This window comes from Gavia stellata, chromosome 22 (assembly GCF_030936135.1).
Source record: "Gavia stellata isolate bGavSte3 chromosome 22, bGavSte3.hap2, whole genome shotgun sequence".
Classification (NCBI taxonomy): Eukaryota; Metazoa; Chordata; class Aves; order Gaviiformes; family Gaviidae; genus Gavia; species Gavia stellata.
In genome coordinates this window covers 14,306,843-14,334,714 of record NC_082615.1, presented here as the reverse complement: position 1 = coordinate 14,334,714, position 27,872 = coordinate 14,306,843, and the positions used below count along the sequence as shown (strand labels likewise).

At 43.4% G+C, this 27,872-nt stretch overlaps 1 protein-coding gene across 1 annotated transcript in view; it reads right to left on the bottom strand.

Moving 5' to 3' along the window:
- The window catches only part of ASPSCR1 (ASPSCR1 tether for SLC2A4, UBX domain containing), a 49,237-nt gene extending 21,663 nt beyond the window's left edge, over window positions 1-27,574 (bottom strand). Inside the window, exons 1-10 of the mRNA XM_059828038.1 lie at window positions 27,476-27,574; window positions 27,326-27,381; window positions 26,218-26,329; window positions 21,263-21,363; window positions 13,578-13,635; window positions 12,730-12,803; window positions 11,512-11,950; window positions 4,442-4,581; window positions 1,875-1,956; window positions 928-994 (exon numbers count right to left, since the gene is read on the bottom strand). Of these exons, the coding sequence (XP_059684021.1) occupies window positions 928-994; window positions 1,875-1,956; window positions 4,442-4,581; window positions 11,512-11,950; window positions 12,730-12,803; window positions 13,578-13,635; window positions 21,263-21,363; window positions 26,218-26,329; window positions 27,326-27,381; window positions 27,476-27,574 (1,228 nt within the window). The remainder of the gene's footprint in view (window positions 1-927; window positions 995-1,874; window positions 1,957-4,441; window positions 4,582-11,511; window positions 11,951-12,729; window positions 12,804-13,577; window positions 13,636-21,262; window positions 21,364-26,217; window positions 26,330-27,325; window positions 27,382-27,475) is intronic.
- Between the last annotated feature and the right edge of the window lie 298 nt (window positions 27,575-27,872).

Genomic DNA, 27,872 nt, shown 5'->3' with positions numbered 1-27,872 from the left:
TGAATTACATTTGTTTCTTCAGATGCTGGGCAAAAAGGCTAACCTGTACCAGCAGAACTGCCCTCTACAATCTCTGTAGATTGCCTTTTCCTCAAAAGAACACTGTTACTATTACAAATATCTTGGAGTAAAAAAAAAAAAAAAAAAAAACCACAAACAAACAAAACCAAAAAACCCACTTAGACATGCTGGTCCCTTAGCAAAATCTAAGGATGCCAGTGGAGTTCCTCCCGGGAAATCTAATAGTAGCTGCAAGATTTGCAGAGACCAGCCAGGTGAGACTCTGGTAAGTAGTTATTAGTTCTTGTTCCATACAAAAGTATCAAAAAACATGGTGTGCATAACCATCACTGCAAGCTGAGAATAAGAGAATCTCAATTAACAACAGTAAGAGCTACTTGGTGTATAGTCTGACCGCCTTTTGTGAACTGATGGAAGCAGAAAGGTTCATCCTCTGTTATTCTTACTACAGCTTTTTCTTCTTCCTGTTTTTTTGGTTTTGTTTTGGATTGGGCGGGGGGGGGGAGGTGTTGCTGGTTTTATTCCCCAAAACTTTTTAAGCTTTAACATAGAGAAAGCATCCAAACTCATCTCAGTAACATACCAGTTGGACACAAACAATGGGATATCAAGTGGGACAGTTTCCTGAGCACAAATATTTTGCCATCAAGTAGCCTGACAGTCTCCATCAAGTAGTCCTGGAAATAAATTCCCCTTAACTAAGTTCATTACCCCAGACCCTTTTCTCATCCAGTTCAGGGGCCCTATAAGGACAGTATAACTAACTACTGCTGCTTTTTCAGAGCAGTATTACTTCCCTGGACAGCAGAAAGATTTGTCCAGAGCCACTCTCTTTTGTCATGCAACTAATCAATGATGAGAGAGGTTAGCTGCAGCTACACAGACTGAAGTGGAGATTGCTCTTACCAGTTTCACTAGGATGGAAGAACCCCTGTAGAACATGACGGTCTGGAAAATGGACTCTCAACGCCACCTAAGTCAGAGGCAAAGCACATTAGGTCAATTGTTTATGGCTGTTCTGTAACACCTGTCCTTGGTTTAGAATTTGTGAGCAAGTTGGTTTTGTTTTTTTAAACAGGGAGATTTGAGCTATTTACAGGGGTAGTACGGCATACTGGCTAACAATTACTGTGCAGCTCCTCAGAGAACATGGGCTGTCTGGCTTTCAAAGGCTGTAAGAGAGCTGATCTATAGAAACAGTATGATGTATAATGCAATAGCACTTATTCAGAGAGTAGGAGCTCCCTGTGCTAAGTGATGGACAAAGTTGAAAGTCACCCATGAACAGGTACAGACAGTGTATCAGTATCTTCAAGTGTCCGTAGCAGAAGGAATCCTCCTGCCATACTTTTGAAGTAACTTGTACCATTCTATTTTCAGCATTGGTCAGAACGCACTTCATTTGGGAATTTAATCGCTTACTTTTTTGCAATAAATCACCAAAGAGAGAAACTGCATTAGGAGCTTATTTACAGAGTAAGATATCTCCAATCTGTAACATCTTATCATTTAACTTGTAATGAGATACTATCAAAATTTAAGAGTCTACAGAGGAGAGGCAGATAGGAAAGCTCAGTCATACAGACTGATGTGTGCACAACATAAGGGTTTTGAAACATCTGGAACAAAATAAAAGGAGCTATTTTGCCCACCACTCAACCATATCATTATAGGCCAGCTGATTTTCCATGGTACAACTGTTATGCAAGTCCCACAAACAATTAATAGGGACAGGAATTTGAAAAGTCTTCCTATAAGCAGCTCAAGATCCTGTTGATCACAATTGATTCCCAAAGCTACTCAACCCCCAAGACTAGACTAGCCAGAAGGACTGGAAAAAGATCAAAGGCTACCTTTGGGTAACGCTCTAACTTTTCCTTCAGCTGAGCCTCCCTCAAAGACTTTGTCATCAGTGGAGCTTCTTCCAGGCGTTTCCTAGATACATGGGAAGAAGAAAAGCTGTCACTTTTGAAATTTTAAGACATATTTTTATTTTATTAAGAAAGCAAAAGGTCCAAGCAGGGCTGATGAGAATTGTTCAACTGTTCCATGCATCGTCCACAGCATTCTCCCCACCTCCTGTGGTTCCTACCCCAAAATCTCATATATAGAACTACTGAGCATCAGCAACAATACTGTATAAAATTACTTTTCTTATACAAGTTTAAAAATAAGTTCACTACAGCAGATGCCAGAAAACATACTAAGAAGAGCAGGGAAATGTTTGCTTAGACTACTCAAGAAGAGATGGACTTGTTAATCCAATAAAACAGATACTATAGTTGGACGTGATTACTCCAAGGAGGGAGAAGAGCTACTGAAGCTGAAGAACAATGCTGCCACAAGAAATTAATGGGTATTAATTAGCAACAGGGAAACAAAACAAAAATGAAGTTTCAGATCATTCAAGAACTGGCATGGTAGACTGGTGTTTTAAAAGAAGTAGTGGGTACAAAAAAAAAAAAAAAAATCTACCTGTATCGAAGATTAAACAATAAATTCAAGAGAAAGATTATATATTTTCCTGCAAGTAAAGAAATAAGCTTAGATCCAACAGAACCCATGTTCAACTTCAGTCCCTTTTCCTTGTTTGCACTTAATTCTGAGTAACCAATTTACTAGGCTAGAATTTGGTGAAACATTTGATTATATAATTCTGCACAACTCTTTGCAAGTTAATCTCTTACACCTATACAGTTTGAAGGACCTCTTTTTATTTTTAAGAATCATCAAGGTGTCTCAGGAACAGCTGCTGAACAAAACAACTACAGGCTTACTTCACCAACTGCACCCAAAACTGTCAGCTGGTACACCACATTCCAAGATGCTCTGAAAGTACCAACTCACAATCTGAAAAGCAAACATGAAACTAACCGGCTCCATTCCTTCTTTGTGTACCAATTGCTGAGTCATACCAATTCTCAACTCTTCATGAAGTCAGAATGAAATTCTAATTGCATTTAAAAAATTGCATTGTATGCAGCTAGTTTTTGTTAAGATTCACCAAGTGAGACCAGAATCAATCTGGTATCAGTTTCATGTGAAACTTGCCTTTATTTTTATCCCTGGCTGTGAGGGGAAAAGGGCTTACAAGCACCAGCATATTTGGAAATCAGGTCTTTTTTTGAGGGGGCTGTATTCCAGTAACCCCCAACCAAATGATCCTACATTTGTACCACTAAATATTCCAGACCCACAAGCAGCAGAGCAATTTTCAGGCCAACCTGTGTACTCATATGGATTTCAGTGGCCTGTGGGGGAAAAAAAAAATTCAGCTCAAGTAAAAAGTTCAACTCAGACTTGGTTACAGTGTAAAGTAGGCTGTCCCATGGTCTCAGAGAATGCTTGTAATGTTTAAAGGAATGTTATGATCCACTTGAAACTAAATACTCTCATGAAATTAATTTCTTTCAGGAACACAGAGACAACAAAATGCTGTTTTGACAGGGAGGCTAGTTTATCCTAAGCCAAGTTTTTAGGTCAGAACTGGAATAAAAGTACAGTAAAATCATGAATATTTGACAGCAAGCTACTTGAACAGTGAGATGCATAGTTAGTCAAGCCTCCTATACTTCTTCCCACTCTTTGTGCATGTTCCAAATATTGTCATGTCTTGCTTTGTGGCTAAGTTTGATTTTGCTTTATTTCTATTTGCGTAATGTCTCAAAGTTGGTCTTTCTGATGAGGTCTAATAAGAAGTTAATTCTGTTACTTAAAATACAAGGTGTTTCTTACTGGATGAAAATGCTACTACTGAAGTCAGTGGGAGTTATTCTTATGGAGCTGGATCATTGTGTTCATGTATTTGTCCATCACAAGTTACAGATTCCATCCATTTAATTCCTAATAGTTAATGTGAAGTCAGATCAAAACAGGCAGCAGGAGCTCACCACCGTTTTGGGCCTCCAGCAAGTAAGAGCACATCTAATTACACAGACAGTGGCTTCTCTTTCAGAAGAAGGGAGGAGGAAAGAAAGAAAGAGGTGGGGCATTAAGTGGCTTTGAATAACTCCCTGAAATGCAGAATATGGGAAGGAATCTTTCTCTTAATCCTTTCTCAGTGAAGGTCCATCTCTGAATAGCTTGAGGTTCTCAGATAAACTTATCACCACATAGGCATCACAGACACTTCCTGATGACATTTTCAACATCCACGTGAAACCACTATCCCATGCACAAATTCTCAACCGATTCACACAAAAACATAGATGCTGTCACAGAAACATGACATAGCCCTTGAATTGAAATGACATAAAGGGTAGAGACTTCCAGTGCTGATCATTAACTCATTAATTCCACACCCAGTAACTTATCTACAACCCTTTACCCAGAGACCACAGACAGCTATAGGTGCATAGTGTCACTCTGCTCAACAAAAGGATATGGAGCAATCTCAGTTGCCAGCAGAAAGGGAACTTGCCTCTCGCTCTGCAGCTGTGCCAAACGTTTCCGTACATCATCCACTGTGACTTCAAAAAATTCATCAGGTAGCTCTTCTGGGCCAGCAGGAAGTGGTTCTAGTAGGTCTAGGTGACATACAAGTGGCTCTCGTTCTACAAGCTACAGAATAAAAATGCGCTTTGGTTAGTCTTAAATGCATTGCTTTGCTTATGCCATAAGGTTCCTAAAACAAGTAAAAAGACAGTATTTGCAAACTGAAATACAATCACTACCGTGGAATTCATGTCACTAAAATCAGACTAACGATACAGAGGTTGTCAGTGTTGTAATTTTTTATAGCTGATAGAGCTTGGGGCACAATTCCCCCCAACAAGCAGTAGGAATCTATATTGTCAGATGAGTCACACCCTAGGCAGTTAGTTGCTCTCCACTGTCAGGATAGTAAGTCCAGGGTAATAACCTCAGCAGTCATCTAACGTAAGGAGACATGACTCCCTTCCAGGGAGTGCCTGTGGCATCTCTTCACTTACAATGCAGTGGTATTTTGCAGCTGAACCATACTTCTAGCTAGTTACAAGCTCATAACAAGCACTCAGAAATTACTCCTATCCCAAAACCATAACCTACCTCTCTCTGCTCTACTCCAAACCTCCCTCAGTATGTAATCAGTTCCTTACCATTCTACAGGCAGCATACAACTTCCGTGCTATTCTTCGTACTACAGACTATAAACTGCCCTTTTAAGTTTTTCATCTGCCATGCACTCCTGGCTCGTACCGTATCTTCTGTTCTCTTCGCTTCACATTCTCTTGCCCCAGAACCAACGGCACTAGTTCCCAAACAGGAATCGCTCCATTTCTTACTCTGGAGAGCAATCCTTTGGTTTGGGGTAAGGTAGTTTTTGACCTGTTGAGTTCCCTGAACTGAGCCATCGCAGGGTTTCATTGTACGCGTTTCAAATTTTTAACCTGGCTTCTGGTGTGCAGAAAGCTCCCTTAGACAGTGAAAACCCTTTTGTTTTGCACTTACAAAGCACTTAGCACTGAAATCAGCCTTTGTTGCCTGCAAAGCAGACAGATGCAAGGGGAGCAGTTCACTGCAGCATTAGCTGCAATAAAGGTACTCAATGCATTTATTGGCAACTTTCCCTACACCCCAGCTGTTGAAGATAGGCCATTCAAGCAGCACACAGACCTCAAACAGCCAAGATACCCCTCTCACCTGCACAGCAGAGCACAGGCAGCCTGCCCACTCTGCCCCCCCTGCCTCCAGAGCCCAAAACTGGGAGTTGGCTATCACGATGGCAAACCTTTCAGCACAACCGTGTTCTGGCCTATAACTGTGGTTGCAGTTACTAAAAAAATAAAAAATAAAAAACCCAAAACCAACACCAAAACCCAGAGCCCCTGAAAAACCCAAACCAAACCAAAACCCCAATCCCCCCCCCCACCCTATTAGACAAACAGCATTCACTGTCTCTGAAGGGAGAATGACATTATGTATCCCTCCCAATTTAGAAAAGGTTAGATACTGGCTACTATCCCTTACATCAAAAGCAGCAGCTGTGTCAGTATGTGAATATAAACCACTACCGGAGTCAAATATACAAGAGGCAGTCATACCTACCGGCCCTTGAACAATTCAAACTTTTTAAATCATAGAAATGTTTAAATGCACAAATCCTGAAAGCAAACAGAATAGTGTACTGCAGGCTACAAGAGACGCGAAGGGGAAGCAGTCCATGACTGAAGAGCCCCACGAGAACAAAAACTCTGATAGTTAATACAGCGTTTCTTTACAGTCAGCTGCCAGCCTAACACAGCTCTAGGCTCTATGAACAAACTTGATGCTCATCTCTTCTCCCCTTATTCCCCCATACACTCTTTCCAGTCCTAATTAATACCCGAATGTCCTCCCTCCATCTGTTCCATCCATTCTCCCTTCCTCCAGGCACAGGCCCCTTGGGAACAGGAGTCTCCCTCAACTGTCAAAAGCGAGAACACAAATTACAAGGCAACGTTCACTCTGTTTGTGGGCACTAAAGGGTAATTTGAGAAATTAAAAGAGCGAGGTTGTGTGGGTGGGACCCTTGGCTACTTTTAGAAAGTTGAGCAGGGTCAGCTCTAACTAGCGGGTGAAGAAGCCTGATTGTAGCTTTCCCAGGGCTCAGGGGGAGGAATGCCCAGCACTGCAGGAGTGATCCTGAGCGTGCAGAGCCACCCTCTGGGAAAGGGCCTGTTGCACAACTGTCCTAACTTCTGCCAGCAGCTGGTCTGGTATGGTCAGATCGATGTCAGAGGCCAGAGGAGAATTAATCAGGCCTCCTCAATAATTAGGTATACTTCAATCTCCTCAAACAGGCTTAAGTATCATTTCATTTCATTCTAAACACACACATACTGAAGATAGACTTCTCCTTCCAGAAAAACCCAAAAACCAAGAGACTGAGCAGGCACATCGTATGGCGTGTTGTGAAGGGTGCTGGGATACAACGGAGAGAATGCCAATGTCTGCATTAGCAAATCCTAAATTTACCATTTAGTACTGGCTCTAGCAAGCACTTTAGCTAATCCTAACAGTAGCAGGATTCCACAGGGAAAGCATCCCTGCCTAAACGATGGTAGTAGCTAAAGACTTCAGCCAAGACATCAGAAATCACGAGATAGCAGAAGGCAGACATTCATCCCAGTCCTAAGTGTTGGCCCCTCTTCCTTGCTGTGTGTTTACTGCTCCAGACCACTGTATGTCAGAACTGTCGTTCAAGTGTTGCTTTCCAGACATTTTCATTCAAACAAATGGGCCTCCATTGCCAACAAGTTACTGCAAATGGGCAGTCAGGAACTTCCCCCCCAGAGCCACTCCCCAGCCTACCAGAACTACCTACGTGCTGTGATTAAAAAAAATGCACTACTTCCCAGACATAAACGCCCTATTCTTGACCTCCAACTTGCATCCAGCCAAGATGTCCCCCATCTAATTCTCTGCAGGATACCTGTACTGTCCCCACACAGACACACAGCTAGCTACCTTTTAGCTCCTAAGTCTATAGTTTTATCTGTTTCCCCAGGCAACACTGAAAGCTGAGTATCTTAACTTCCAAACCAAGACACATTACTTAGCTACTACTTAACATGAAGAAATATACTTTTCTGTACAGAAGGAGCAGATCTGTGCATGTCTAACAAGACTGCAAAAATACACAATTAGAGTAAGAATTCCTTAATATTAAATTTTCAGCTAACCCCCAATGACAGAGTGAGACTCTGGAGAGCACTGTCATGAGTGAGTTTTTGTGAAACACAACTCAGGTAAGTTTGATTCAGAGTTTCTGTGACTCAATTCCAGAATTCCACAACAGGGTCTGATCAGAGAAGGGCAGCACAAGGTGTCTACCAAGCACTGCTTAGCAACCAAAAGACATCACCATTTTGCCACTAAGGATGCAAAGACTGCTACATCATAATAACATCATAATATCTCTTCTGCCATATATTTAACAACCCATGGAATCAATACATCTCGCCTCGTTACAGACGTAAGAAACACTCTTCAGAGAGAAAGAGGTATCCATTCCTGCTGCTCTACCAAATCTCTCTTTCCCCAGAGTCCAGCCATCATCCTGTTCCTCCTTCTTCATCCATTACCATTTGCTCACTTAGGTATTCCAATTAGGAATCTCTCAATCTGAGTACTCTCAATACAGCCTTATTTTAATGTGTCACCAACAATCCCAAAGCGCAGACAGAATCCGAAAACTACCTTCCTACAAAAAGGAGGCTACCAGGTACACCAATTCGCTTCCCAGTCCACCGCACATCTAGTGTTTTCTGCAACCGTGACAAAAGGTAACCATCTCCTGTAATAATAAACGGCCACCATACGGCAGTTTCTACCTTCCATTACGTAACTCTGGAGGAAAGCAAGCTGTGCATTTTGCCATCATATTTCTGTCAGCGATACCTTTCAGGGCCAAAGATGCTGCGTTAAGGTTTGTCACCTTCATTCTTCAAAGTCTCTACTTCGACTACCAAAGTTGAGCTGTTAGGTGCTTTTCATCAGCAGGCTGAAGCCATCTATTTACAGCAGTGTCTACTAGGCAGTCTACATGACTGCACTCTGTGCGGTAAAGCCAGGTGTCAGGAAGAATGCAGTTCACTCTATGGTCACCACCCCGGACCTAAGTAAGCAGGTAAGCTGACAAAGACTTACTACATTTTAAGTGAAGCAGTGGCTATTGCACTTTCCACAGCAGCAAGGTCTTCCTGGAGACCCACCTCCTCCCCACCACCGCAGGGAGCTCTAATCTCACGGGGAATCTGGTGTAAAGTTACCTTCTAATAATTAATGTTCTGACATCAAAGTCAGCATGCAGCTGTCTGTAAACCATCTTTAGCCCAAGAAACGAAGGGACGCCGGCACAGATTTTATCCAGCCTCTCTCTTCAGCTTCAAAAACCACACACAGGCAAAGCATTAATGGGAAGATTCTTTTACAAAAACGGACCTTTGATGTTTAAAAATAATTTGTTTTGTTTTGGGTTTTTTTCCTCGGGACTGAAAAGGGACAAAAAGCAGATGCCATGTGGCTAGCCTTGCTCTGCTGTTGCTGCTGAGAGCAAGGAGAGCAGAGGATGGCAGGAATGGAGGAGGGAACAAAATGTAATCAATCAGCAGCAAAAGCACCAGAGATCAAAGGGCTTGAAAGCAGCAGTCAAAATCACATGCTGTTTAACACAAGGGCAAAACCCCCCCAACAGAATCTGCAGCTGCTTCCAAAGCTGCTCTCAAAAGCGAAGGGAGGCTGGCTCCAGAAGTGCTGCTGAGTGGTTTGAACTGGACTGCAATTCCGAGAAAGATGCCGGATTATGAGAGTCCTTAGGCCACCGCTGTTCAGCTCTGTGCCCAACAGCACAACTTCACATCAAGATATAGCCAGTAAAATGATAAAATGAGTTCTGTCTCTCCAGCCAGCATACAGAGAAGTGGGGACAACAGGGCTGGTAAAGAATTCCACCACAAACCCTCACACTCCTTCTTTCCTTTTCAGATACAATCGAAACTCCTTCTCTCCACATCTCTCGTATGTGAGAGTGTGACTGAAGCAAGCAACACATTAGACTGGACAAATCACCCAGCCTACTGTTTAGTTCTCCATGCTCAGGGTCTGTTCCAAAAGGTTAAATAACACTGATTAGATGAACCCAAACGTGTTTCTAATATACTGAAATATTCACCACTGGGTTGGCAAGGCCTCTTTCTGCTACATGTGTAACTGCTCCAGAGTCCGTCCAAGGTCGGCTTCTGCTCCTAAACAATTCAGAAGCTCATCAAGAATGGGCTGCAACCACAAAGAAGTCAACCAAGGTAGAACCTCTACATCAACATGAAAGCATACACATAGTCTTGCTAAATTCCTCCTGGATCAAGCTCCCTTTGAACCTCATCAGGCACCCTTTCTTTCTACTTACGGCATTCCATTGTTTAATCCCGTGGCTAGATCAGAACCAGAAATAAACACAAAACTCCAACTCTAGGAGGTACTAAAGAGTGGGAAACAATGAAGGGGATCTCTGAACACTAAATCCAGCCCTAGTGATGATGTGTGCAGTGAAGAGGCAAGGAAAAGAGCTGCTCACAGAGAATCCAGGATGTGAAACTCCACATTGTTGCACACTGGGAGTAAGTTATGAATTTGATGCCTCCTGTACTTCATTTTACGCTACTTGCCAGACGTATCCAACCTTGCTGAAGGGATTCAATTCCATACAGCTGCCCTACAGAAAACATACTTAACATCATTCAAAGGCTATCCTGTGATGGCATCACTCTTCAGCCATCAGTTCTGGTATCTCCACATGAGCTAAAGCATTTTTAATTTTAACCAATACAGTTTTACTTGAGAGACACCAACAATGATGACAGATGTGCAATTTGTCTTTCTGGGAAAATGGTTAGAGACATTAGAGAGGTTTATTTAAGAAGCAAGATATTTTAAAGCAAGACAGAAGACACTTTTATATGCAAGGAGAAATAGAGAAGGAAAAGGATGGAAGGTTTCTGCTTTACCTGCAATACTAAGAAAATTAAGACCCACAGAAGGGATGGGACTAGACTGAAAGGAAGAGGTCCAGACCTGTTTTTTCCAAATATCAAACTCTTGGCAAGTAAGATGCAACTGCAGCTGAAAAATTCCTTTTCTACATCTATACCCCTTACATTCTACCACACGCATCACCGAAAGAGTTAAACTGTAAGTCAGAGTGACCACAGCCAGAAGGAACTCTGAGGAAGCAGATGTTAACAACTACCAGCATGGGACACTGCTTTTACAATACCTTTACTATGGAGTTCCACATTCCACAAAAAGGCTCAGACGAGAAATCGGAGCACACCTTACAACTTAAAGAGTTAGAAAGTCTGACCATCTTCTCAGATCTTGGAAGTCATGCGATCAAGTTGCAACAAGCCTACTAAGACCGCTTCTGCTCCTAAGACAATCCTACAACAAGCTAGAAAAGTTATCCCTTTCCATATGTAAAACTCTACCAAGCTTATACCTTCTGCATGATCTGGGAGATAAGTCAGTCACAACAAGCAGTAAGCACCTTCAGGGTATTATAAAACGCAAGTCTGACCAAACTCTGCTCATCTTTAGCAAAACTACACAGCAGATAGCAGTTTTTAAAAGACAGACAAGTACCCACAACTCAGGTGACAAAGTGGGCATTTGTTAATGAAATTTGCATGGAATTTGAGGCACAGAGGTTGAGGCTCTTCTGGACTGTGTTTTTAATGCAGTTGTGTTGCCTCCATTAGAACCATTTGTCAAGGATACCTCACAATTCAAAGCTTTGCTTCCCTCTGGACAGCAAATTCTTAAATTCCCATCCTTCATACCTCCTATAGTAAACTGTCCAAAATGCAGTACTTCCTTACTGAACTCCTGGTAGAACTGTATGTCACCTATGCACCTAACCCTATATTATGGGGAAAAAGTCTTAAACATGGAAACATCTTTTTCCTCGTAGGAGCTCAGCCTCAGGCAAGGCAGGATAAAAAAAGCCCTTATTGTAAACAAATTTTCCCTTACCTTTTCTTGTTCCTTTTGCAGTTCTTGGCTGTTCTTAGACTTCTTTGGCTTAGAAGGGCCTCCAGGGCTGGAAAAAGTTGTTGGCAGCTTTGAAGATGGCATATCTAACCCAAGAGATGGTACAGCTACAGAAGAGTCCCCCAGACGCTGTCCATCTCCAAAAAAAGGGACAAATGGGGTAGACTTGGGCTCTGAGGAAGGCCACAGCTCCTCCAAGCTGGCACGAGATTCTCTAATCGAGTCTTGCTTGTCTGTGCAGCTGTTTAAAGACATGGCCACATCCTTGTGGTCCAAGTCCTTTGGGAATGTGTTTACTTGAGGTAGGGGCACATCCACTGCTGCTTCAATAGAGCCTGGCCTCACTGTCAGCTCATTACACCGCACTGTGGCACCCACAGCTTCCTCCTGACCAGATGAACTGCATTTCTTCATGACAACTCTTAAAGAAGACACCAAAAGGAATAAAAACAAAATCATTTATCCTAACAGTACTGCCCTCCCCATTCTCAATGTGACCATGACAGAAAGATGACAGCTAGACTCAAATATACCCCTAATTTAATGATCTGCTTCTTCCAGACACTCACAAAGAACAAGCTCCAGTTGCTTTGAAGTTAGGGGTGAGGGGTTTGGGGTTTGTGCAAAAAAACAGAACAGGAACTACCCACTCCACAGGAAGAAAACTGCCTTCCAGGAAAAAACAGCAGTCAGTTGTAAAGCACAGCTTCTAATCACTCCTGCCTTCTGTATATACTGCAAAGAACTGGCTAGAAGATCACAGAAAGGCTGTCATTGTCCCCCACCTCACCCTCCCAAACAGTCAGCAGGAGGCACTGCAGGGATTGGGAGTCTAATGCCCAAAATCCAAAGCAGAGAAGAATGAAGTGGTAGATGATTGTCCTCTCAGAGAGACTTTTAACTTTGAATTGCCTGTTTCACTCACAGGAAAAAAAAAAAGAAGGAAAAAAAAAAAAGAAAGAAGCAAACAAGCCCCTTTAATCTGCACATGACTGGTCAGTGCCAGCATCTGCAGCTGTGGGAAGCACATCTGGGCAGCAGTTTCAGATAAACAGGCAAATGCAATAATTACTGAGTGCCGCGATGTTTGTCTTTTTGAACTTTTTTTGTGACTTTTTTTTTTTTGTATTTGAAACAAAAACAAATTCACCACCAGAGTGGAGAGGAAAAATAAAGAATCCAAACTTCGTTCCTCCCAACCTGATGATGGCACTGCCTCCAGTCAGGCCAAGTGACTTCAGTGTTGTCTTCTCTAGTGCATCCTTTCCCGATATCTGCAACAAAACCAGAGGAAAGTAATTGTGGCAACTGCCTACCTGGGACAGCATTTAAAATGCTCTTTCTAGGAAGAAGCCTATATCAAAACACACTCTTTCTGCAGTTGGAAATGAGACCTGAATCCATTTGTATTCACCTGTACTGCTTTACCAAATTGACTGCTTATTAAATGATCTCAAGGGAAGATGACCTACATATACTTCCATCCCACACATACATCCAAACTGGATCCAACCTCAGCAAAGCATTATTTTTATTTCAGAAGTTAAATCACAGGCAACAGCTCAGAGCTGAAAGACAGCCGATTTCATTACATACACCTCCCATCAGGTAATGACCTGTTCCAGAATAAAGATGATCTGTCCACAGAGGTCAGTGGGAAGGGAAAGGGACAGCTAGGGAGAGCAAATTCCATAATACGCACATACAAAACATTAATAGCAAAAGATCAAAACACAGAGAAAAGCAAATATTTATTAAAATAAAACCACTGTTTTGACTCGAGCTTTAAAAGAAGTTGGAAAGAAAAACACAAACAGGTCATTGAGCTCATTTTATGGGCTCAGAGGTCTAAACGGCCCAGGGTTACGTTCCAAGAGAGCTTTTTTCCATACAGACACGTCATGCTTTGAAAAGACCAACATTTTTCTACTTCCCCTCTCAAGCAAGTTCAAAAGAAACACTTTCCAGTTTGGAAAGCAGAGCTGAGTTTTTCTTATTTTTTAGGGACAGAAGGACAAGAGACAGTTAAGAAGACCTTGCTGACTTACCTCATCTCGCATGTAAATACAGACTGGAGAGAATTCACCATGCTGTTCCATAAACTCCCTGCAATAAAGAGCAAAATACTGCAGCACCTGTAGAACAGTCTACCCCCTCCAAAACCAATGTAGAGCTATAGTAAGTAGTGAAATTAGCTAGCAACACTCTCCTCCATGTTCCTCCAGCAACAACCATTACACAGTTCACAGAGTCAACATTAGACATTAGGTAAAGAATTTGCTTAAACACAGCCCTGAAAGTTTAGAAACAAAGGAGAAATAATTGAAGTTAATTCTGAAATTAGTTGATCTTACTAGATAGATTTGAGCACATCATTCTTCATGCGCCTCAGTAAATAGTAAATAGTTTATTACAGCTTAGACTGTACTTTCCTTGCGGACAGGTCAGTTTCTTTCCATGTACGCATGGCAACAAACCGAATGAAATACTGCTCTAAAGCAAATAATCTGAGGACAAGGAATTCGCCCGTCTTAATATCAGACAGATTAAAAAAGAAAAAAGAAAATAAAAAAAAAAGAAACAGCAGAAGCTTTCATATTCTGGAGACCAGGCACAAAACAAAGCCAAAGGAAAGACTGCAGTAGCAGACAAAGTGAAGATCAACCCACATTTAAGCATTTTAGTGAGGCAGGACACATATTAGCAATGACAGAAACTGCTGACAGGCCATCTACAGAGGAAGACATAAGTGAAGAACTCTTAGCATAGAGAAGTGGAAAAAAAACCCAGTAAGATGCTACTCTTGACAAGATGCTACTCTTCCCATTTTCCTCTAGATAAGCAATTCTGAGGCATTCAAGTAGAAGAGAAGCTTTATTACATATTCATTTGATCAAACACAGAAGATGGACAGGGAAAAGACAATCACTGCCTGTCACAGCAAGTCTCAGTTCTCATCCATCCAAGATTATGCAATTTCAAAAGACAGCACATGTGGAAAACCCTACAACGGGGTGCTCTTAATGGGGAAAAAAAACCGGACTAGCACTTTTAGCAAGGAAGCCTCAGATGTCTGTAGAAAAGTAAAAAGCCTTAAAGAATTAACCAGTACATTACACTGAAGCACTGAAATCGCTGAGAGAATTAGATTCAACAGCAGAAGAAACTCTCTTTCATGATGGTCTCCCCTTCAGCAGCCAAAGTGAAACTCAAACTGAAATCAGCTGAGAATGTGGTAAACATGACATTAAGGAGAAGAATAGCTTGCTTCTCCCCACCAAGCACACCAATGGCAAAAGGTGACCAGGAGAACACTGTCCATGCTGAGACAGTGGTGGTTCGGAAGATAACTGGCTGAATTCTCACAAGCATTTTTTTCAAAGTCTTAGATTCAAAAGTTTCGGCCTAACTTAGCAGGGGAAACTACAAAACAAAAGGTGAGAAAGTTGCCCCAGGACATTCCCCATCGACACAATAAGAACTGATGAGATCTATCCTTCTCTGTAACACTCCAGTAGCTCTTGTTAGCACATTCTGTCCTGAGGTCTCTGTCATTTCAGTGGCACCAGGACAACCCTTGGTAAGGAGCTGGTATATACCATCTGCACTGCAACAGCTGTTTTATCATCAAAAGCAAAACAGCTGAAATTCTTCCTCATGGTAAAATCCCTTGATCTTAGTGCTCTCTGGAGCTCAGTCTGGGGGGGGGGGGCGGGGGGGGAGAAATGGCTTTCCCCCATGCCTCACCCCACCAAGAAACAATCACCCATCACCTTGGGTGACTTGAAGAGAAACCACCTCTCTGCAAATCAGCTAATGAAATCCACCTGACAGCCCAGTAAGGCAACACATCCTTGCTCATCTCCTGAGACCTCTGACAAAAGAGGCTGAAGCTAGTCCCTTGTGATTTTTATGCCCTATTACGCCAGTGTTGACTACTCATGAGGAGCTCTGCAAATGACTGACGTACAGTTATATGAACACTTGGACTTAACTGCCTCTTCAGTCACCGGATTCTAGTCTCTGCAGTGAACTTCACAGGAAGAACCAAAACCTGCGGGACCCTGGCAGCCTGAAAAGAATCCAGTATTTTTCACTGGAAATTAGAAGTTTTGGAAAGATATTTCTACTTCAATAATTTCTCTGCATTGTTTATAATTCTGCAGTAGCCAGTCATAGACACACATTCTCCCAAATATATTTGCAAAACATTCATCAACTTGCTGTCCAAGTGTTACAAAATTTAAGTAGGAACTCAGACTGCTTAAATCTAGTGCATCACTTACACCTATCACTTGTACCTTCAGGGACTAATTCTCTATCTTGTGCTTTGATTTGTGAGCGTCATACCTGGGGCATGGAACAGGGAATGACTATAGGAAAAGGATGTCAGTGATCAAGGCTGGCTTCATTCTGACTTTTCCTGGAAAGGAGTTTAATGAATGGAGTTCCACTGCTTAAAACATTCTGCCTTCAGTATCATATAATTTAAACATAGGTATTTTGGGATGCAGCATTACCATACACAAAGTTATCTTCAGAGTTTATGTAGGAAAAGGATCCCTCAAGTAATAGTCAAAATCCATTCAATCAACCAGGTGTCTCATTCTGAAGTGACTATGTACGTTACATAGCACGTCTGTGCTGTGGCCACACTGACTACTGCTGTTAGAAAGGCTTCTACTTCATAGCTAGTAAATCCACAAACAGGCATGCAATAAACCCAACCATTATGGAAAGACCACCTTAAGACAGGGATAACATTTTCTGTGCAGGTGAGAAGGAAAGAAAATAACCCTTAGCACTTTAGCAATCTGCTTGCACAACAGAAGACAAGAGTCTGCATACCCAAATGCATCTTACTACTTCCAATGCAGCGGCTCCAATAATCTTAAGTATCACCATAATGTTCAAAGTTATTAACAACAATAGCTTTGCCAATATTATCTCACGTAGTCTTTCTATTATGTCCAAAATATGTCACAGATGAGCAGCTTAGAAGAATATATATACAATCAATGTCTTACATAGTATTTTAACATGCATCTATTTAGCCCAGCACAAAGTGACAAAACAAACTGAACGGGGAAGGAGTCAACCAGCCTACACCGTAGAAAATTAAGGGAAATAGCCATTCAGTTCTGGGAAAATTCATCAAGGACATTTACATTTAGAGTCAAAACTCAGCTTCAATGAAACGTAAGTGAAATAGCTGGAACCACAAGTCACTCAGGATTGAGAGAGCCACCTGGAAAATTACGATACTCAATCCTTGAGTAATCCTCAAGAGCAAGAGCACATCAAAGAGTTCCAGCTGGAGGATGTGGGGGAGCAAACCTGTTCAGCACAGACCAGAATTGAGACTTCTGTTTGGTTTAATTGTAGCAGTCTATCTCACATCTTGATCAAAAGGTTAAACCTTAAGCCTTTCTAAATAAAGCATGCAATAGCACGGCGATATGGGACAAGCTGAATCACAATGAAACTGAGAAGCTCCACTCACTAGAGTTAGCAAATCCAAACAGAGTAACCTGTAAAACCAATCCTGAGGGCCGGGTCTGGTTTAGGGAAGTCAGGCGCTGAGAACTACTTCCAGACAAGCTGCAGCACATCACAAGAGGTTTATAGTCCTGAGGTAGCATTCTTTCAGAACACTTCTCCCAGCCACCGCACCAAATCCTGTTGTGGAGAAAGCGAGACACACACCCAGAGCATCCAAACTATTGCATTCAAGCTTCAGATTATGAAACACAGTTAACTTTCTACCTCAAGATCAACAATCAAAACAACACTAAGATAGGTCTGCCACCATTTGCGGTTCTGCAATTAGTTATTCTGCGTCAAGGACAGAACACCGTATCAAACGCTACACAGGAATCAAGAGATTAAGTTCCTAATATAGAATGAGCACAATTTTGTGATTCAAGACCCAGGCTCTGACCTCTCTCACTCCTTTCGCAGCAGCAACCAAGTAAGTTCCAAAGGCCAACGCTTGATGAGGAAAAGCAGGAAAAAAAAAAATCCTGTCTCTTGATTGAAAGATTGAAACAAAATAGCACCTAAGAGACTACCTTTAGCACACCATAGCAGGCTATGTGTGCTCAGACTTTTCCAGACACTCCAGGAGAGCTACTCATCCTCACCTTATTTTCAATGGATTTTGCTTGCAATCAAGACCAGCCGTATCCCTACAGGAATCCTCAACAGAAGTGCACAAAAAATAAAGGGCTGCTGAGACACGGAGGAAACAGTACAGAATCCCAGAAAAGGCAGACAAAACAGCCCAGAGGAATAAAAGCTTGAACCTCAAGTTGCCTGTCTATGGGGAAAGGTGGATGATCACCATTTAGGAGGAGAGAAGCCAAGGTGCAATGGAACACACGACTTCACCACACAGACCCATAAGACAGCAAACCAATTTGACTTACACAACTCAGTTTCATTCACCTTTCCAAAACTGCTTTCCACTTCAATCCAACCAACTCTTTGGACTGAAGAGCCTTCTAACAACGTATGGAAAATATCTGAACTTAATGAGTGATACCACAAAAGCAGCAAAGAGTCATAGTCATTGACAAAACTGTCTTCAAGTGTCCAGACTGCAATCACTTCTATGTAAAACAGTCTACAAAGCTGCTCAAGCTGCCAGACAGGCAAGAGTGGGAGACAGAAAAGCAACAGTTCTCCCAGGCCTAATGGTAAAAGGGTATACAATGCTTGTGCCCTCAATCAGTCTCTGCAGAACAGACTCCAAGGAAAGATCCCCCAGAGACTTATTTTTGTATAACTCTTGGAAGCCAGCAAGCTCCTCCTCCAGCTGCTGTTAATCCACTACATGCATTCACTGAGGCAAGCACACACATCAAACACACTGTCATTTCTTTGATGTGCTTTTCTTCAGAAGGGGAACGGCAAGCAGATTAGATTCCTTCATGTAGTGATCTGACAGGGCCTGTAAACATCTTGTGCAAGGACTGCCGCACGCTGAGAGGAGGAGCAGCCTTACAATAGCTTCCAGACCTTCTTCAGACCCAATTAGCCAAGATGGACGCTGGAAACCCAGGGGAAATTCCAGTGGATTTAGAATACTTCCCCTCACGCACTTAAGAGCAGCTGAGCATTCCAGGAAAACATCTCCAGTTGGAAAGTTGAAGGAAGGATTCAGCAAAAGTCAACAACTAGCTGACTAGTTAGTCAACTGAGTCAATACACACTGAAAAGCAGCACAGCCCGTGAAATCTATATGGATAGCTATAGATCCAGCTTCTTTTGTGATTAAGCCACACACAGCATCTTTGCTGCTCGTTGAACTTCATCAAAAGTTTGCAAAGTTCATCCAAACATCTGAGCTCAGCTTCCAGAGGGCAGAAAAGAACAGCTGTGTCTTATGAACTGAAGTCAGTAATACTTAGCACACTGTAGCAGTTAGAATCTTAAAAAGAGCAGCATGTACATTAACTATTAGTATTACAATAACCTGTCCCAAACAAAACCACTCCAAAGGAGCAAAATTATATAAAAAACCTCAAAATTTAAACCAAAGAAATAACCAACTAATATGCGAGAAAGCCACACAAAGGCTATTTGTCACTGTCCGTTAATTACCACCCCCACCAGTCTACCAGTTCCCAAACTGAAACAGGCACTCTTCTCCTCCCAGAGGGCAGAAAGTATGTAGTAAGGTACAAGAGGGGCCTTAAAACACCCAAGAAAATTATACCCAGCTTTTCTTGCCTACCTCTTTCCTCGATCAAAAGAAATACAATTCTTTTCTCTCTAGCATTTACGTGAAGACTGTCCCTTTTGACTTAAGAGTAAATACCACAGTGTAGACCTGGTCCCTGACCATTAAAGACAGAAAGAGAATGATAAGTAAGACTCATTTATATCACTTTAGAGTCACCGAATGACATCAAGGATTTCCTCAAACTATGGTTTGATGATACAAAAAGTTGAGTAGAAAAACTGACATATGCCATTCCTACCCATCTGCTGCTTCCTCCTTTTGGATCCTTGTTTCCAGACATGCTACACTTCTTGTCATAACTGCCAATGAGAGACAACCCTTAACTGGGTTAGGAAACCTACCTACCTGAAAGATAACGTATGGAAAATACTATTTTTCAGCTGAATCAGCTACTTAAGCTAATTCCCCATAAAGCTGCACAAACAGTATGAGGGGAGTTAGACAGGAGGGCAGGAAGTGAGCAGTAACTGCTCAATCCCCTACTGCTACACAGAAGATGCCCCCGATCCAAACTCCCTCCCTTGGGCCAGCACTAGTGACTCCTTCGATCTTGTTATGCACCAGTTAGGGAGCTAAGCTAGCAGAAAACTAACTCCTCACTGGGAGGCTGGAAGAATTAGTTCCTTAACCTGGAAACAGCTCCGGAGCAACTCCAGTCACACAATTCAACTATGCAACCCCAACTTAATGAGGTAACGTCAGCCAATTCAACCCCAGAACCATGCTGCTTAGGCTATTTCAACTGCAGTGTAGAACAAGCAACTTTAAACTTCAGTTAAAGTGATTTATGCTAGCAGATGTTAGTCTAGTACTAACACATACCCGTAACCAGTCAATTACTACGGCTCAGCTAACAGGTGATAATCCATCATTTTGCATCCTGTAACTGTACCCTAAAAGGTTGAGCTTATCTGAACGCTACTGCACCATCACCCTTACTACTGACTACTCATTTCATAGCTTTTCTAGCACCACAGCCTTGGAGACGTCAGAAGTTTTGACACAGAAAGCTACTGTCTCTTTACATGAGTATTTAACTGGTTTGAGAAATTAACAAAAATAGTTCCAGTTTGCACAATACCGTAGCACAGCATCTGTACAGACGAGCAAGAGATTCAAATGCAACACAGCTACTAGCAGAACGTGAGGAATGTAAGAGAAAGAACAAGCTAGAAATACAGGATCTGGAAAAAAAAATTATCAAGAGAAAGGTAATGCCAACTACAATAGAAAAAATGAAATTTGGAAATTCTGTTCAGAATAGAATGGCTGTCACAGCTTCAAGGCTTCATCTTCCAAGCCATAACAAAAATAAAAGGACTGTCTTTGGAGAAAAGTTTATTAGCTTGGCATTTCAAAACAATACAGTATTTTTAAGTCAAAACTACAGACAAAAGAAAGCACTGAATGTAGGCTGGACTCCAATATATTCAATAAATGTAGGACCAGAAATTCTTCCATTTAAACAGGATCTAATCGGTCTTTTGAAGATTCTACATTAGCCCGCTGAGAGCTCCAGATTTCCCTGTAGAACTTGCACAACAGCAAGCCTCAAAAGCAATAGCAACTCGCTTAAGAAAAAAACCCCTCCATCACATGGAACCACATGATTGAAATACTGGTGATTAAGATAATCTAGGCTACCATCTCAACTCTGGCAGTAACTTGACTTCAAACAAGTTGTGTAAAAGACAGGTAGAGCAATATATCCAATTACAGTTTCTTCCTAGCCTTAGCAGTGTGTCAGCAGTTTATGCCCTGAACCAGGAGTGTTACTCCAGGATTAAAAAAAAATAATGAACCTATGGAGTGACACATCTGAAAGAGCAAGGAAAAGGCAAACATCTGTGCTGTAAAGGAAAAAACACAGTCAAATAAATGCAAATTCTACAAATCTGCAGGATTTAGTGGGATCACCGTAACAACAACTAACTGCTGTCATGCAGAGATCCATCCAAACAAGTATTTTCTCACTGCATTGCTCACCTGATCTTTGCAAAATGGTTGAGAAGTTCCCACAAAGTCTGCTGACAGAGAAAGGAGTCTTGTAAACGGGAGCCATCATCTAACTGTAATGCGATCCGAACCTATAGGAAAAATACAGTGAATTAATCTGAAAATTTAATGAAAACTTCTTTTTCTTCACAACAACTTTTTTCAGTATTTCAATGATGTCTAGAACCTGCTATCCAAAAGACCAGGACTTCCTTCTGAACACTTGCTGCAAAGGATTACATTAGTTAAAAATGCAGAGGCGTATTCAAATTATTATTTTAGAAGCTAATATTTAGAAAAGTTCTATTCTGCTATGAATATGAGTTATTATATATGAGGATCTCATGACAGACAGTGTCAAAGGCCTTACTGAAGTCCAGGTAGACAATATCCACTGCTCTCCCCTCACCTACCACACCAGTCATTTTATCATAGAAGCTTATCAAGTTGGTCAAGCATGACTCCCCCTCTTTGAATCCATGCTGCCTGCTCCTGGTGATTTTCCTGTCATTCATTGCCTGGAAATGGCTCCCAGGATTAGCTGCTCCATTACCTTCCCAAGGATCGAGCTGCGGCTGACCCACCTGTAGTTCCATGTGTCCTCCTTTTTGCCCTTCTTGAAGACAGGAGTGACATTTACTTTCCTCCAGTCTTCAGCTGCTTCTCCCAATCGCCATGATCAAAGACTATTAGGATTAGACTTGAAGTGACATCTGCCAGGTCCCTCAACGCTCATAGGTGCATCCCCTCAGGGCCCATGGACCTAGGCATGTTCAGTTTACTCAAGTATTCCCTGACCTGATCCTCTTCCACCAAGAGTACATCTTCCTTGCTCCAGCCTTTCCCCCAGTCTCTGGGACTTGGGATTCCTGAAGGCCAGTTTTGCTAGTAAAGACTGAGGCAAAGGAGGCGTTCAGCCTTTTCCATGCCCTGCATAACCAAGTCCCCTGCCTTGCTGAACAACGGGCCCACATTTTCCATAGCCTTCCTTTCGTCACCTATGTACTTAAAGAAGCCCTTCTTGTTGTCTTTGACGTCCCTGGCCAGATTCAATTCCAGTTGGGCTTAAGCTTTCCTAACTTCATCCCTGGATGCTCGGACAAGGTCTCTCTATTCCTCCCAGGTTACCCATCCTTGCTTTCACTCTGTGTATGCTTCCTTTCTGTGTTTGGCCAGGGGCTCCTTGTTCATCCATCCATGCAGGCATTCTGGCATTTTTGCCTAACTTCCTATTCGTTGGAATGGACCGCTCTTGAGCGTGGAGGAGGCGATCCTTGAATATTAACCAGCTTTCTTGGGCCCCGCTTCCCTGCCATATCCTGAACTGAAACATATTCAGACAGAGGCCAATGCAAGCATCCCATATAATGTGTCATCACGAGCAACTGAGTTGTTTTGTTTTACACTAGCTGAAACTTTACAGCAAGGGTCTTCGCAGCTATATAAAATTAATTCCAATAATCCAGACAGGATTGATGGAGCTGCATAGACTAAAATACCAATCCAGAGCTCTGTCAACTTAAGCATTGATTTGCAGAACAAGTTCCCTGAGGCAAACAAACAATATACTTGCACATCCACACAGAGAAACAATGAACACAGTCCAAATCCATCTTTGAGTTATTGAAGACCGAACCAACTATTATCAGTCCAAAGAGACTACATGTGTAACTTGCAACTCACTAATGCCTCCTAACCACAAAATTTTAACACACAATTTAAGAGTGAATTCACCAAAAATCTCAAAAATAATTCTGGACATTCAGTTATCAAGTTCTTGAACACCTGCATAAAAAGGCAAAGGACAGCTAGCTGCCTGTTGTAACAGGCCTTTTCCAACCTGGAATGTGAACATTCATGTTCATTAGCAGGTGCTCACGCAGATCTTACATATTCTTCAGAGAATTGCTATCAAAAAAAAAAAATCCAAAGCATTTCTAAAATGAACACATTGAGGACAGTCCTGAAGAACTTCAAACTCCTGATGGTCCCAAGGGAAAAAATCCAGCAGCTGACCAAGAGATGGAGAACAGAAGAGCACTTCAGGTGTTATGTTTACCTTTTAGAGAATATTCAGCCTCCTATTTCAAAATGTGTAACTCTAAGTTTTCCCCAATTAGCTCACCCATCTAAATAAAAATAAAAGTAAGAAAAAAGTCCCTATTAGAGAGCACCTAGTATCTCTAGTCAACTGTGGTTTTCTGAAGTCCACAGAAATTGGCCTTATTCAAAAGTCTGAGAAGGACATAAGCTTAGGACATCAACAGAAACTTTCTTTCACTCTGTGTTTTCATGTGTCCCTACCAACAATCTCAATGCATCCAATCTTTCTCTGTGAGAGCATGTGTGTGTGTGTGTGTGAGCATGAGGCAGGGAGAGAGATGGAAAAAAAACAGACACCACACACTCCAGCAATCTACTGTGATTTCACTGGAGGAATATGCTTGTCATCTGCCTCGGCTCCTACCAGTCCTTGCAGGACTGCAAATTGTGATCTGCTGGAAACAGGAAGTTTTTCTACATAAAGGAAACAGTGGCATCATCAACAACTAGCCAACAGAACTAAGTAATTTCATTCCGCCACTAACACAACCTCCTGGTTTCTCCTGTGCTGGAGACAAGCCTTAGATTATTCTCAGCTACAGCAGAGTGATGACAGCTGACATCACCATTCTCTAAGAATCCAGCCCAGAAATTCAGACTACCAGTTGCATCAGTTTTTGGGCAACAGTTCAAAGCTGAGCATGTCACGAAAGTCATATCCAGTCAATTAGAAAAGTCTTTTTAAAAATCCCAGGCTCTATATAAAATAACAGAGAGACTAGTGCCAATTATCTTCTAAGTTTACAAACACATAAACAAAAGGCTAACAACTTTAACACTAGAACTGTACTGATGGTACCCCTAGATCACCTGCCATCACAAGGAGAGTTTGTTCAATTTTTCTCTAAAGAACTGTCTTATAAGAACCAATGATTTTTACATGCGAAGGCAAATCCAAAAGCATTCTGGTTTAAAAATATCAGATTTGCTGAACAAACACGTGATTTATCGAAACCTGTATTCCGCCTCTAGGAGTAACTGCTGCCAACGCACCACAGGAAAGCACACCTACTTCCACGCACATTATCTCAATAAAAGAGACAGTAATGAAAGGCACAGAAGCAAATTCATCCCAACGTTACTGCAGCTGGTCTGCATGACTGAGTCCACATCTCAGCTGCCACTATATTAGGGCATAATGCTAGTGTCAGTTCTGGTCACAGAATTATCCAGCTGTTTTAAACTTCCTACAGTATTCGACACTAGTTCCCTGTGGCAGGGAATTCTTTTGGTCAACTGTATTTTGTACAAAGTATTTTCTTATATTGTCCGTAAAATTCTTCCAAGTGAAGTCTCTGTTCTTAGTTTATGGGATAGCAACTCTGTTTAGACTGCACCCTTCACAAGCATATTTGCTATATCTTCTCAACTCCGTAAAATAGCAACCAGCACTCCAAGGGAAGCCTCACTTCTGTAGATTCTTCTGTTGAAACACAACTAAACAGTAACAACTTAAACTTTCATTAGCTCTTCTCTTTTGTGATCCAAAGCAGTGATTCCATGTTACAACCCCTCTCCTACAGTACACAATCCTTTTCACCCTTTCTGATACGCTGCATGTATCTTCGGGGGCGGGGAGGGAGGAAATCACGTTTTCCTTCGGTACAATACCTCCCAAACTGGATGCAAATGTCAGTTAAAATCATCACTGTACCATTTTAACAGAAACACTTTCCTCTGGAAGATGAACTCCATGCCATCACAACTTTTTTTAACTGAAAATTTTAAGCAGATGCTAGCAACTTGTGATATTTTTTTAACTAAATATGTCATTTGGAGCACAAACCTCTTTCTACCACAAAGTCAGAAAGAAAACATTAGTGCCAAAACAAAGCACATGGAGGTTTTGCAGAGAAAAACATGAACATCAGCGACCCCCAAAACTACGTTGCACACCCACAGTGAACTAGAGCAGGGATTCCAAAACCACCTCACACTACAAAGTTCACTTTCCAACGAATGTATCAGTTTATCTTTCTGACAGCTAAGGCAACTGCCTATAACAAAATACCACTAACGCAATTTGGCAGACAGACATTAAGAGATTAGCACCAATAAACCTGAAACTTCCACAAAAATTGAGAAACTCCATACAAGGAAGTTGGTAAGAAGAGAGATGACTGTTAGCGATAGACAAATTTTCATTCCCAGGCTACTTAAATAAGATCATACATCATTTTTACCACATAAAATGTTTATGCTCATTAACACCTATGCATCGTTTTAAAAAATATGCCTCCAGCTGTTGTTATGACATGCATAAAAGATTTTTAAATCTCCTAAATGTGACAATAACTCCTACCAAACACAGCATCCGTAAGCCCTTTCCAAATTATACTGAATAGGGACATTCGGCAACTGCTAAACACAGCACATGTCACAGAAAATTCTAAAGCTGTGCAAACACACTGTCAACAGCAATGCTGGGAAAGAAGCAAAAGAGAATCCTCTAAGAATTTGAGATTTTAGTCAAAATCCAGAGGCAGACAACCGCAACTGAAAGAGAAATTAGGAATGGGAACCGAGTTAGTAGCTCAACTGCTGAGCAAAGTCATCAGTGGTGTTTAACTTCCTGTACATTCGTGACTACTGGTTTTTCAGCTCCCCAAAAGATCTCCCTATCCTCCAGCATACAGCTGGAACTCCACCATCATAGAGACTGCAAGCAAAGACTTCCAGCTACTAAATTACCACTTTCCACCACACCTCAAACAGTCTTTGGGTGGCCTCCCACTCAAGCACTGGCCAAGCCTAACCATGCTCTTGCTCATTAGAGGTGATGAGATCACATCCAGCACGACTGGTAACTGAACAAACGGGGTCACGTTGTGAAGTGAACATACCGTGTTTCCAATTCCCATTCTGTTAGAGACCGGCACCATCTCCAGCTTGGCATTGTTGGGCAGTCTGGCAAATCTCCACTGTAAAGAGAGATCCAACACACTCCTCTGAAACCTAAAGAAGAACACAGCCCATGAAGACACCAGGAACCATCCTATGCCACCTTCGGCTCACTTCAGGGACCGGCAACGATGCAAAGTCCAGGTGTTAAGCAAGAGAATTCCCTGCAGGCTGACGAGAAGCCATAGAGCGTGATTCAACAACGCACAACTGGTAATTCAGGAAACAGTCATCAACAAAAATTACTCTCCATACCAAAACAGCTGGAGTTTGTAGAGGTCACAGACGAAATACTCAAATACATGTTCCTCCTCAGACTTCAGGAGATAAACAGCAACTGAACACATACTCAAGGCTGGTGTTCACTGCTAAATAAAAAGGTACTTTTTTTTTTTTTACTGCCGCTCAGACAAATAACCTCTTATTATGACACCATGAAAGCGCAGGGTCAAGCCGCCAGGTACGCGAGGAGAAGAGCCCTACCAGCCCGCGAGCTGGCGGAAGGGCGCGTGTGGGGAGGGACGTCTTCGTGGAAGTCGCACAGGACCTCGGTATCCGTCCCAAAAGCGGAGGGAACGTGGCACGGGGAAACCGGGAGGGATTACTCTCAACAAGGTAACTGCCTTGGGGGAAAACCCGAAGCGCGGCCCGTGGGCCCCCTCTCCCCGGGACGACCGCCGCTCATCCCCTCACGCACCGCCGTGCAGCCGCGGCAAGGCCCGGCACGAGACTGCTGGCGGGCCGCGCATCCCGCCAGACGCCCACCCGCCGGCCACGCGCGCCCTCGCGCCAAGGCCCGGCCGCACGCGCTGCGGAGCAGGCCTGCCGGGACCAGGGGCAGGCCGCGGGCGCCGGGCGTGCGCCTCGCCGACAACGCGGCGGGCGGCTCGGCACCGCCGCGGCCCGCCCGGCCCGGGAGACGACCGCGGGCGGGCCCGGCGGGACCTCGCCCACCGGCGGCGCGGCGCAGCCTCCAGCGCACGGGCCCGGGCCCGGGCCGGGCCGCCCGCCGGCCCAGCGGGGCGGAGGCGGCCCCGCGGTGAGACTCACTTCAGGCCGTACTCGCCGGGGCTGCCGCCCTGCTTCCTGCAGACCTCCTCGAGGATCTGCGGAGAGAACAGAGGCGTTACGGTCCGGCCCGCGGCCCTAAAGCCGCGCCTCGCCTCGCCGCGCCGCCGGCCGCCCCCGCCCCGGACCCACCTGGAGCAGCACCGTGCCGGGCCCCACCCGCACCGTGACCCGCCGCCCGCTGGGGGCCAGCACCGACACCACGGCGCCCCCCCCGCCCGCCGCCGCCATCTTCCCTCCCGCCGCGGCGCCGGCCTCCGCGCGGCTGGGGCGGAGCTGGGCCCCGGGCCGCCCCTGCCTGCAGGCCGCGCCCCGTCCCGCCCCGCCGCGGAGCAGAGCGGAGAGGACCGGCCCCGGGCCGCGGCGGTGGATGGGGGCGGGCGGGGGCGCGCGGGTGGCTGTGCGGGGCCGGGGCCGGGGCCAGGGCCGGGGCCGGGGCCGGCTGCCCGCGGCAGCCCGGCGGAGCGGCATTTGCGTTTCCCCGGGTGCGAACGGGGATTGCGGTACCGCCGGCGTTTGCAGCGAGGGC